Source organism: Apium graveolens, chromosome 8 (assembly GCF_009905375.1).
Source record: "Apium graveolens cultivar Ventura chromosome 8, ASM990537v1, whole genome shotgun sequence".
In the NCBI taxonomy this organism is placed as follows: Eukaryota; Viridiplantae; Streptophyta; class Magnoliopsida; order Apiales; family Apiaceae; genus Apium; species Apium graveolens.
In genome coordinates, this window is record NC_133654.1 from 241590036 (window position 1) to 241602804 (window position 12769).

The 12769-nt window shown below is 42.7% G+C and overlaps 1 protein-coding gene across 1 annotated transcript; it reads left to right on the forward strand.

Annotated features, from left to right (window-relative positions):
* Positions 1-3865: 3865 nt before the first annotated feature.
* Positions 3866-4717, forward strand: LOC141680507 (uncharacterized). Its single transcript, XM_074486714.1, has one exon. It carries the CDS (start codon positions 3866-3868, stop codon positions 4715-4717), a length of 852 nt encoding a protein of 283 aa, XP_074342815.1.
* The last annotated feature ends 8052 nt before the right edge of the window (positions 4718-12769 follow it).

Below are 12769 nucleotides of genomic sequence, written 5' to 3' on the forward strand. Positions count from 1 at the left end.
GAAAGTAGGTGAGAAAATGCTGGTTCCACCAAAAGCTGAAGACCCCAAGAGCAAAGTTGTTTGCTTTCACTGTAACAAGGTGGGGAACTGGAAGAGGAACTGCAAGGTATACCTTGCAGAATTGAAGAAGAAGAAGGGTAGTGAGACTACCGCTTCTGATTAAGGTATGTTCATGATAGAAGTGAATATGTCATTAAATCAAATTTCTACTTGGGTATTAGATACCGCCTATGGTTCTCATATCTGTAATTTGTTGCAGGGACTAAGGAGAAGTAGGACTCTTGAGGAAGAGGAGGTGATTCTACTGATGGGAAATGGAGCAAGAGTTGCTGCTGAAAATGTAGAATCATTTCATTTACATATGCCTACGGGCAAGACTATTGTTTTTTAAATAATTGTTATTTTGTTCCCTCGATTGTGAGGAATATTATTCCCATGTTAGACTTGGCTGGATTTTCATTTATTATTGAGAATAATGAATGTTCTATTCTTAGAGATAATATTCTTTATGGACGTGGTACTTTAAATAATGGTCTGTATAAATGTGACATAATTTACTTCAGATTGAACAAAATAATAAAAGAAAAGGGATGATGAAAATCTCATTTCATTGTGGCACTGCAGTCTCCATTTAGTAGACATGGAGAGAGGGCTACAAATTTGCTAGGAATGGTACACACAGATGTATGTGGACCAATGTCTACGCAAGCCGTGGGTGGATTTTCATACTTCATTACTTTCATGGATAATAGATCTAGATTCGGATATGTGTTTGATGAAACACAAGTCTGAAGTCTTTGAAAAGTTCAAAGAGTATAAGTATGAAGTGGAGAAACAAACCAAACATAGTATTATAATTCTTCGATTAGATCGAGGTGGTGAATACTTGAATGGAGAGTTTCTGGATTATCTCAAAGTAAATGGTATAGTCTCCCAGTGGATGTCTCCAGATTGGTATCTGAAAGGAGAAATCGAACTTTGTTAGACATAGTTCGGTCCATGATGAGCTATGCAAATCTTCCAGTATTCCTATGGCGTTATGCATTGGAAACCTCAGCATATTTACTGAATAAGGTGCCTTCCAAATCTGTTCCTCAAACTCCGTATGAGATATGGAAAGAAAGGAAACCGAGTCTTAAACATGTTAAGATTTGGGGATGTCCAGCTTATGTCAAGAAAGTTGACCCAGATAAACTGGAATCTCGATCCGTAAAATGTAGTTTTGTGGGATATCCTAAAGAGACTTTAGGGTATTACTTTTACACCGATCATCGGGTGTTTGTCTCCAGACATGCTACCTTCTTGGAAAAGGAGTTTATCCTTGAAGGAAACAGTGGGAGCAAAATTGAACTTGATGAAGTTCAAGAAGCACAAACTACTACGGATCAAGTGGAAACACCTGTTCTGACTAAACAACCTTCTGTGGAACAGCCCATTCGTAGGTCAGAGAGAGTGTCTCGCCAACCTGAGAGGTATTATGACCTTGTCATTGAGAATGACAATGAGTTGTCAATCATTGATGAAGACGACCCTAAGACCTATAATGAGGCTATGAGTAGTGTTGACTCAGAGAAATGGCATAGTGCCATGAAATCCGGAATGAAATCTATGTATACGGGATATAAAAGAATGATTAGAGCAGATGGCCAGGTGGAGACCTTTAAGGCCAGGCTTGTGGCAAAAGAATTCAAAAGGCAATGGATTGACTTTGATGAAACCTTTTACCTGTAGCCCTGTTATAATCAGTTTGGATCTTGCTTGCGAATGCTGCTTACTACGACTATGAGATCTGGCAAATAGCCAGATGGTTTTCTTTCCAAGAGAAATGAAAACCTAGTGTGTAAGCTGCTGTGAACCATATGTGGTTTAAAGCAAGCTTCTCGTAGATGGAACATCCGTTTTGATGAGACAATCAAAGAGTTTGGTTTTATCAAAAACGTAGATAAACCATGTGTCTACAAAAGGGTTAGTGGGAGCGCGATAACATTTCTTGTGTTGTATTAAAATAGAGTTGACACACATAACAACATAGCAGACCCACTCACAAAGCTACTTTATGAAAGTCACTTTGATCGTCATAAAGACTAGATAGGTGTTAGATACCAGAGTGATTGGCTTTAGTACAAGTGGGAGATTGAAAGGAATATGTCCTAAGTCCAATCATGTATTAGGATTTAGGAATAACTTTTTATCTGTTTTGATTTCATTGATATTAATAAAAGACTTGTTTTGTTTTTATTACGGGCTCTATCTATTTAAGTGTTTAAATAAGATATACCATAGTTTAGAGTAAAGCTTTTTATGGATTATGATGAGATCATAATAGTGAGACCTAAAAGATGATAACTCTAAACTTAAATAGTTCCTGATCATAGGATTACTAACTGGTAATTAATAATCCGCAAAGATCGGTACATAGTATGCTTGCTTCATTATGAAGGATTTCTGTTCTCATAGACATTTGTGTGGTGAAACTATAGATAGTATGTAGGTGCTTATTATAGAATAAGTTCACTGAACATGACTCGCACAGCTGAACAACTGATGGAGTTCACTCACGTGTCAGCAGTTGTTCACATAGTGATAGTTGTACAAGTATCCTTAGACTTGAGGTCATCATAGTCATCTTATGTACACTGAAGTATGCTTTGGTTTAGTTCTTAGTCTCCAGGGACAATTATTAGGGCTCTAATGGGTATAGGAATTTGTACACGAAGATAGTGTATGATCAATAAAGGATCTACCCCTTCCAGTGAAGGAAGAGAATGTTCAAAGCTGATCCACTTATGCTAGTTCAGGAATCTCTGGTCAGAGTGAATGAAATTAGAAAGGAGTTTCTAATTTGCATAGAACTAAGCATAGTAAATGGAAAGCAAGTGATTAAATTAGATAGGCTTGACACGAGATCCATGCCTTGTATTTAATCAGGACATTGTAGGGTAGAAGGAGTTTATTGTACGGTAACTATTCACTGAATAGGTTCTTGATATTCTAAGCAGTGAATTCATATTATCCGGATAGTCGCGATATGCTGAGAAGTATCCCTCACGATGTAGAATAAATATGATTAATTAATTAATCATATTTAATAAATTAGAGAATTTATATAAATAATGATAAAATAGTTTTATTATTATTTATTTCTACTACCGGCTTAATATTGAACCTACAGGGTCACACAATAAAAAGAGAATGATTTAATGGTGGAGGAATTAATTAACAATGTCTAATAATTATTTATTTATAAAATAAATAATTAATTGGCAAATTTAATAATTGATTAAATGAGATTTAATTGATTATAAATTAATTAAGAAAAGTTCTTAATATTATTAATTAAGAATTTAATTTTTGGAAATTAAATTAAGAGAAAGAATTATTTCTAAAATGTTTAGAAAAAAGATTAATAATTAAAAGGTGTTTTAATTATTAATGTGAATAATAAAGGGTTAATAATAATAATATTTTATGGAAAATTTCAGCTGAAAATTTTGCCTATAAATATACTATTATAAACCCTATTTTTATTCTAACCCAAAAGTTTTTAGAAAACCTAATTCTCTCCACCTCCTCCTCCTCCTTAACGTCGTTTTCTTAGTGGATACCGGTGGAGTGCTTCACATTTGAGGAGCAGCTGCTAAGGATCTCCGATCCTTACTTTTGAATCGCTATTAAAGGTTAGTAATCGATTCATATGTTTTAATCACGATTTATATGCTTTTATTTAGATTTTATATGTGTAAAAGTGTTTTACCATGCCTCCGCTGCGATTAAAATCCATCACAGGGAACCCCAGAGCCTAGCGTCTGCTTATGCCTTGGCATCAAAATTCATAAAGGAAAATGATTTTCTCAAGTCAATGAAAATGAATCGGAGAATTCATGATGATGACGAGTCCCCGGAGCGTCGCTCGTCATCCCGAAAAGACAAAAGATACAAATTGGACAGACAGGCCAACTACATTCAACAATCTCGGGGAACCCCACCCCGAGAAATTTACGCAGAACCAAGAAAAAATGAAAGAAAACCTAAGGCCAAAAGGGAGCCCAAGCCGGAACCCGAATGGACACCCCTCAACCGACCCCGGGCAGACATTTTGCGCGAAGTTAAGGGTAAGCCGTTTTATTATCCGCCGAAACCTTTACTTGTGCCTCCCGAGAACAGGGCTCGGGACAAGCATTGTGGCTATCATGAAGATCATGGCCATACCACAGAAAACTGTTTCTCTCTCAAGATGTTCATTGAAGACCAGATCAAGAAGGGAAACATGAACCAGTATCTTCAAAGGAGGTTGAATGACAAAGACAGGGCCCTGGGAAGCGGAAAAAATGTGGTGAATGTTGTCTTTGGAGGTACAACTTCTCCGCCCCGGAGCCCGGACCAGGAGAATGACGTGATGATGATCCAGCCTCTGGAAGATGAGCCAATCTGCTTCTCTTACTCTGATTATGAGGGACTCGATCCGGATCACAATCTGGCATTAGTGGTAACCCTAGATGTCGCAAATAATGAGGTAAATAGAATTTTAGTTGACAACAGTTCCTCTCCTAATATTATATTCGAGCACACACTTAACAGGATGGAGCTCGACCACCTCCGAATGGACCCCTGTCTTGAAGATCCCTTGTACGGATTTGGAAACACAATGATTCCAATCCGGGGCGTCATTATCTTCCTATTACCTTTGGAACTGCACCCCAACATGTCTCTCATATGATGAAGCTCTATATGATAAGCGCAACCTCATCATACAATATGATCCTTGGAAGGCCCACCATCACCAAGCTCAGGGCAATCCCCTCAACTATTCACTTAAAGCTCAAATTCCCCACCCCGGGAGGCGTCGGAGAATTGAAGGGAGACAGGGAGATGGCAGGGAGATGCTATGGTCAAGCCTTGGTCATGGCAGATACAGAATCAGAGAATAGGAAAAAGATGATGTCCCTACCCAAGGGACAAAGCAGAAAGAAACATCGAGAATATCTCACTAAAAGGGCCCGATTGGACGTAAATATGATTGAAGACTCCGGGTACAGCGTAACCAACGCTGATGCACAGATTCACAAATTTGTGGAAAGCAAGGAGAAGACAAAGGTAGAACATGCCCAATAGACAATTGAAGTAGAGTTGGGACCCGGGAACCCCACCCGGAAAATCAAAGTCGGCAAAGGCCTGGAAACCACCTTCCAAAAACAGCTAATTGATCTGTTGAAAGAATATGCGGATGTATTCGACTGGACCCCAGAAGACATACCGGGGATTGACGAATCTGTGGCAATGCACAGCCTGGATGTAGACCCAAAACAAAGACCAATCAAGCAAAAATGAAGGAACTTTGCCCCGGAAAGGCAGCAGGCAATCGATCAAGAGGTTGAAAAATTGTTGAAGGCAGATATTATCTGTGAAATTAAGTACCCGGATTGGCTAGCAAATGTGGTGTTAGTCAAGAAGCCCAACGGAAAGTGGCGAATGTGCGTTGATTACACCAGTCTCAATTCGGCATGTCCTAAAGGCTCCTACCCCTTGCCTAACATTGACCAGTTGATAGATGCCACTTCTGGTCATGTTATGCTAAGCTTCATGGATGCTTTTTCGGGGTACAACCAAGTCAAAATGAATCCGACAGATATCGCGAAGACGGCGTTCATTACACATCGGGCTGTCTACGTTTTTGTTATGATGCCATTCGGGTTAATCAACGCCGGGGCAACGTACCAGAAAATGATGAATACCATCTTCAAAAGTCAGCTGGGCAGGAACATGGAATCTTATGTCGATGATATGATCTTTAAGTCAGTCATAATCCCGGATCACGTCAAAGACCTCAATGAATGCTTCAATAATCTGAGGAGATACACCATGAAGCTGAACCCGGAGAAGTGCGCTTTCGGGGTCCCCTCTTGGAAGTTTCTCGGTTTTCTGGTTAGTGAGCGGGGAATAGAAGCCAACCCGGAAAAGATCGAAGCTATAATAGAAATGATAGTTCCCCAAACTCAAAAGGATATTCAGAAGCTCGCGGGATGCTTGGCAGCCCTTCGCAGATTTATCCCGAAATTGGCAGAAAGATGCTTGCCTTTCTTCGAGCTGTTAAAAGGAGCCCAGAACAAAAAGCTGATCGATTGGACCCCGGAGTGCCAAATAGCGTTTGAGGAAGTCAAATGACATCTGATGAACCCGCCTATTCTGTTAAAAGCGAAGCCTGGAGAGCCTCTTTATCTCTATATTGCAGCCGGAGAAAGAGCGGTATCCTCTGCACTCATCCGGGATGAGAGTGGTTTTCAAAGCCCGGTATACTATGCAAGTCAGGTCCTGAAGGACGCTGAAACCCGGTACCCAAACTTGGAGAGATTCGCCCTGGCTCTTGTGCACTCGAGCAGAAAGCTAAGGTAATATTTCCAAGGCCGGGAAATCAGGGTGATCACTAATCAACCACTTCGGAAAATCATTCATAAGCCAGATGCCTCCGGGAGATTGGTCAATTGGGCGATTGAATTGAGCCAGTTCAACATCAAATTTGTCCCAAGGACAACTATAAAAGCCCAGGCGTTGGCCGAATTCGTCATGGAATGTACCTTTCTTGAAGTCCCGGAGATAAGTAAAATCCAATCCGGAGAAGAAAAGGAGACTAGCGGCCGAAATTCTTGGACATTACATGTTGATGGTTCGGCAACAGCTGAGAGGTCCGGGGCTGGCCTAATCCTTTCCAGCCCGGGCAGATTCACAATCCAACAAGCCATAACCTTCACATTCAGAGCAACAAACAACCAGGCTGAATATGAAGCTCTCCTCTCCGGAATCAGGCTAGCCAAATCCCTTGGGGTAAGACGTTTAATCATCTATAGTGATTCTCAATTCGTGGTAAGGCATACAAGTGGTGAATATATCGCAAGGGATCCCAAACTTGCTCGATATCAGGAAATGGTGAGAAGTATCCTGGAAACCATCCCGGACTCGACCCTTGCAAATAAACAGGGAAGAAAATGTAAAGGCAGATGAGCTGTCCAAGCTCGTCCAGAATACTTCAGATTTAAGCAGTTCGGTTTACTTCGAGGAGCTCGGTGCACCCAGCACCGACCGGCCCGAGGTATTATGTGTCAGCAGCCCGGACAACTGGATGACTCCTTACATAGCTTATCTTAAGGACGGGACCCTGCCAGAAGACCAGAATAAAGCGCGATACCTCAAGTATAAGGCTGCTCATTTCTTTCTGGAAGATAATCAGCTATACCCGTGAACCTTCTCTGCCCCGACTTTAAAATGCATTGACCCGGACGAAGCGGATTACTGTCTCCGGGAGGTACACGAAGGAATCTGCGGGGATCATTTAGCCGCTAAAGCTCTAGCCTACAAAGTCATCAGATAAGGCTACTATTGGCCCACCATCCACGCCGATGCAGTTTTTTATGTGAAGAAATGTAGCAAATGTCCTATGTGAAGAAATGCAGCAAATGTCAAAAGTTTAGCAACGTGCCAAAGCAAAGTTTAAGCCTCCCCGAGTCAGTCCTCTCCCCGATCCCATTCGCAGTCTGGGGAATTGACATCATGGGTCCTTTCCCCCGAGCGAAGGGGGATCTGCGTTATGTACTGGTGGCGATCGATTATATGACTAAGTGGGCAGAAGCCAAGGCCATGAGAACCATCAATCAGCAAGACTGTATCAAATTCGTGGATTCAATTGTGATGAGGTTCAGGATCCCGATGGTTTTAATCTCGGACAACGTCCCGCAATTTGTCGGTTCGGACTTTGAAGCATATTTGAAAGAGCTCAGGATAAAGCATAAGAAAGCATCCGTAGCCTATCCCCAGGGAAACGGACAAGTAGAGGTAACTAACAGAACCATATTCCGAGGTTTGGAAAAAAGGTTGGAAGAATCTAAGAAAAGCTGGCCAGACGAGCTCCCGAAGGTCCTATGGTCCTACAGAACCACCTCCCGGACTGGAACCAGTGAGACTCCATTTAAACTTCCCTACGGTACCGAGGCTCGGCTACCAATAGAAACCGGGTCCCCTTCTCATAGAGTGGTCAACTTTGACGAAGTCTCCAACATAGAAGGCCTTAAAACCAACCTTGAACTCCTGGATGAAGTAAGAGATCGGGCTGTAGAAAAAATGGAAAGCTACAAGGAAAAAATAAAGCTTTATTTTGCAAAGAAGGCTAAGATAAGGGAATATGCGGTGGGAGATCTAGTACTCCGGGACACCGAAGCCTCAGACCCAACTAACCAAAGGAAACTGCAGCCAAATTGGGAAGGCCCCTACATAATCAAGGAAGTGCTCCGGCCGGGAACTTACAAGCTGAACTACCTCAGCGAGACCGAGGTCCCCAACACCTGGCACGGAACCCGGTTAAGGAAGTTCTACCAATAAGAGAAAGGTGCACATTCTGGGAACATTTCTACATCTATACTATGATATTTTGATGTAAATGTTATTTTCATCCACCCCAGAATGTAATTTTTGCTTTCAATTTAAATAAAAAAACTCTACTTTAAGCGTTCCATAGCTTGAATCAATTTCATTATGTTGCTTCTTTATTTGTCATCAAATTTAAATAAACTCAGCCCATGAGTACTTAGAAAAATTTTATAAGTTAAATTTTTTTACTCCATCCAGGGGTCTGCATAAACACAGCCCATGTGTACTAAGAAAATTTCTATTTTACCCCTACCCGGGGTCCTACAAAAATTCAGCCCATGAGTATTTAGAAAATTTTTATAAGTTAAATCCTTACCCCTACCCGGGGTCCTACAAAGACTCAGCCCATGAGTATTTGGAAATTTTTTATAAGTTGAAAATTCTTACCCCGTCCCGGGGTCTGCAAAAACACGGCCCATGTGTATTATAAAATTTCTATTTTACCCCACCCCAGGGTCTGCAACAACACAGGCCATGTGTACTTAGAAAATTTCCTAACTTCCTAAGTTAGAAATTCTCATATACAAGTTAATAAGAAAGGAAAGAAAGAAAAGCACAATCATATTAAACTACCCCGGGGAAACACACCCCGGGGGGCAAATCAAAATCATTCAGATTACAGACAAGTTAAAAAGCCAAAAGGCTCAGTTCAGAATTGCTTAAACTAAAAACAAGGAAACGGAAATTACATGCCAAAAAATGGCAAAGTCTTCAAGCTTTTGCTGCAGGCTCGGCAGGAGGAGAGGGAGGCTGCTCCGGATCACCTTCTGGAATGGGAGGCTGCTGGGCGAGTGGCGATCCGGGAGAAGGAGGGGCATTACTAGAGGTTCCGGCACCAGACTCCCTTGCCTGGATGGCTTCCTTTTCTTGCTCTAACGGGGTCTCCTCCTCAATGTACTTCTCCAGGAAGACGTCGATCGTACCCTGAGGTTCTTCGCCAAGGTACTTGGAAGCAACCCTCCAGCAAATCTGGATCTTCTCCAGCGCTTTATCGTTCAGCTCCTCATAGTATGCCGGAGTACCACGGAACCCAGCCAGGACCTCTTCGGGAGTGGGCCGGGCGGCAAGATCATCCTTCAGCTTCTTGTTTTCCGCCCTCATCTCCCGGACTGAAGCTTCGGCCCGGTCCTGCCTCTCCCGGATCTCGTCAAGAAGCTTCTTGTGCGCAATAGCCTCCTTTGCATTTGCCTCCTTCAAGTCCTGTACCTCCCGGGACAGCTTCTCAGATTCAACCTTATAAACATCGGCAACATGCAAACCAATCCAGCAACCCGGGAGTTAGCTTGAAATTATTACACATCGCGCTTAGATGATACGGATACAAAAAAAGGGCAAGTACAAAACCAAAAATCAAAATAGTGTAAGAAAAGAACTTACAGCAGTAATCTCCTCCTGAAGCCCGACCAGGAAGTCATCGAGGGGCTCCTTTCTGTACTTCTTCCTTTCCGCCGTACTGGCGTAGTTCTCAAAAAGCTCCTTCCGGCGAGTCTCCGGGGTAAAACTAGCCAGCAAGGCCTTCAGGGTTTCCGGGGTATTTGGGGCTAGCTCGACAGCAGCTTTTGGAAACATGGCCCTCAGCCCCTTCTCCTCCTTTCTCCCCAAAACCTGCAGGAGCACTCTTCCTCTTCCGGGGCGCTGGGACCCTTATCGCGTCCCCATGTTGCACGTCCTCGGCCCGGGGTTCGTTGATCACAATCGTAGTCCTCCCCGGACGGGATGACACCCCCTTCTGGGCGACATCTTCGCCCTCACCAACCTTCTTCTTCCCGGAATCCAAGTTTGTCACTCCTCCAATCCTTCATAGCTTAGCTGACAAATCCTTGAGCTGAGCAGACATGTTCGGGGGATAAGGAATTAGCTTGGGAATACCTGAAAAAGAAACAACAAGATATCAGTCCCGGATACAAGCAGACAACAAAGGATACAGCAGCAGAATAAAGCTAAGACAAAAGACTTACAGCCGGCGACATGCATAGTTTTATTGCTATTAAAAGACTCCCAGGTCCATTGCGTCCCAAGTGCCCCACAGAAGGCATAAACCATCGCGAGAGCTGCTTGCCCGAGCCGCTGGACCAGAAATTTATCTGTTTTAATTTCGAGCTTATGGAGTGGCATAAACTCCAAATCCCCACCTCGGACAAAGATAAACTCCCGGTGCCACCCTTTAAGTGATGTCAACATGCTGACCGGGAGTACCATCTTATCTGAAGGATATCCGCCGTCCTCAATCCTAAACATGAACTCATATATGGGTCGGGCGATGGATCTCTTAATCTTCAAAATATGATGGAAAAGTTTTAAGGTGGGAAGGTAATTTTTGGCATGGCAACAAGCTAGGAACCAACTTATCCACTTTACTGAATTCGGGGCCAATTGGGTGAAAGGAATCCCATACATGTCCCGACAGAGAGACTTGGTGAATTAGTGTAATCCGAGGCGCTCTAAGGGAATCCCAACCCATCCTCCCTTTGGTCTGTGATACACCCTCTCATAAGCCTCGGGCCATCTCCACTCGTATTTATCCTCAAGGTTAAAAGCTAGCCTAAGGGAACCATCTACCTCGACATCCGTGTACTTATCCTGAACCTCTTTATGAACCGCCCCACACTCATACTTGGTCCCTGGGGCGGTAAAAAACTTCCTGTTCATATCATCCTCGTTATAAGGCTCCCTACCGCCTAACCCATCCGGGCCCCCATACGCCTCGGATAAATCTCTGTAATAAAAGCCCAAAGGCTTAGGGTTCACTCGGCATTGGACGAAATACTCATTTACATCCTCCCAAGACCCATCCGGGTTAGATAAGGTACCCCGGGGCCTAACACTAAGGTCTGGGCTAAAACTCGCTGAAGCTGATCAACCTGGGGAGGCATCTTTACAGAGCTACTACTAGAGGAAGAGGAAGAAGGGTAGAATGTGTTTAGTTCACCTAAGCCTCTGGGCCGCTCGGGGTACCAGTTTCTAAGAGTAGCAGTACGCTTAAAATGGCTACCTGGCATATACTATGTGTATCTATATAAACGCACCCCAGAGTCAATGCCAAACCCGAACCCAACAACAAAGACAAAACAAAAAATAGAAGAGTTTTAGAAATAAATCGTGCACAAACCTTAACCCAAAAATAAGATCTACGACATATACATACACATACAGTCAAAGACACATGTCAAGAACACACCCCGGGCTCAACCACTTTTTACACTACCAAAAACCCATATTTTCGCATATTAAAATAGAAAAACCTATGATATTTGCACAAATTAAACACAAAACAACCGTACAAAACCCACACAACTACACAGATCAAGGCCAAAATAACAAGGTAGTCACAGAAACAAGGAAGAATGGAGAAACAAAAACTTAAACAAAAAGTGCACAGTAGCGAAGCAAAATCAGTACAAAGTAATGGCATGCATGGTGGAAGAACACGAAAAGTCAAGAAAGAAGACAAGAACTCACAGAAAGGCAGGAGAAAATGTAGAGGCTTCACAAAGAAATGCTCTGATAATCTCCAATACAAATCTCTGAAAACTCTCTTTTTGCTCTCTCGACTAAATGTTCTATAAAGAGAAAAAAGAGAAAAAAGGGAGGTATTTATAGGAGGAAAAAGGACAAAAGAAAGATGAACGGTTTTGCGGGGTAAAAAATTAACCCCCACCCCACGTGGCACCCCCCAATTCGCTCCCAGAAATTAACTGCACAGCAGTTATTACCACGCCTGTCAAGGTAATCATGAAAGGGCACGTCTTTTTAGGAGAAAAAAGAGGGGAAGTTAGAAAACTGGCACACTCAAAAGATACATATATATATACACGTGTATCTTTGACCCTGGCTGGAATCCCAACAGTCTTCTGCCACTCCGGATTTTAAGGCTTCAGCTTTTCAATGTCAGGTCAAATCAAATGTCAGGATTGTCCTTACCACCAAACATTGCCGAAAATTCAAATTCAAAATCGACTAGCCAAGTCAACCCCGGAGTCTCATTCCCATTTGACCCCGGGGTCTGGGGGAAACAAATCAAAAAACCCCCAAAAATTTTCTAAGTATTTCGAGGAATCCCACCTTGAACTACAATCAAAGGACCAACCAAGTCAACCCCGGAGTCTCATTCCTATTTGACCCCGGGGTTGGGGGGCAACAAAATCAAAAAACCCCCAAATTTTTTTTAAGTACTTCAAGGAATCCCACCTTGAACTAAAACCAAATGACTAGCCAAGTCAACCCCGGTGTCCCATTCCCATTTGACCCCGGGGCCTGGGGGCAACAAATCAAATAAACCCCCAAAATTTTTCCAAGACGGTGCAATAACTGCTCTACTCCCCCATCCGGGTAAACCCGCATAAGGGAGTGGGGG

What these genes read in the sequence shown, in the direction of transcription:
- LOC141680507 (XM_074486714.1), top strand. Translation starts at nt 3,866, where the DNA reads ATGAATCGGAGAATTCATGATGATGACGAGTCCCCGGAGCGTCGCTCG.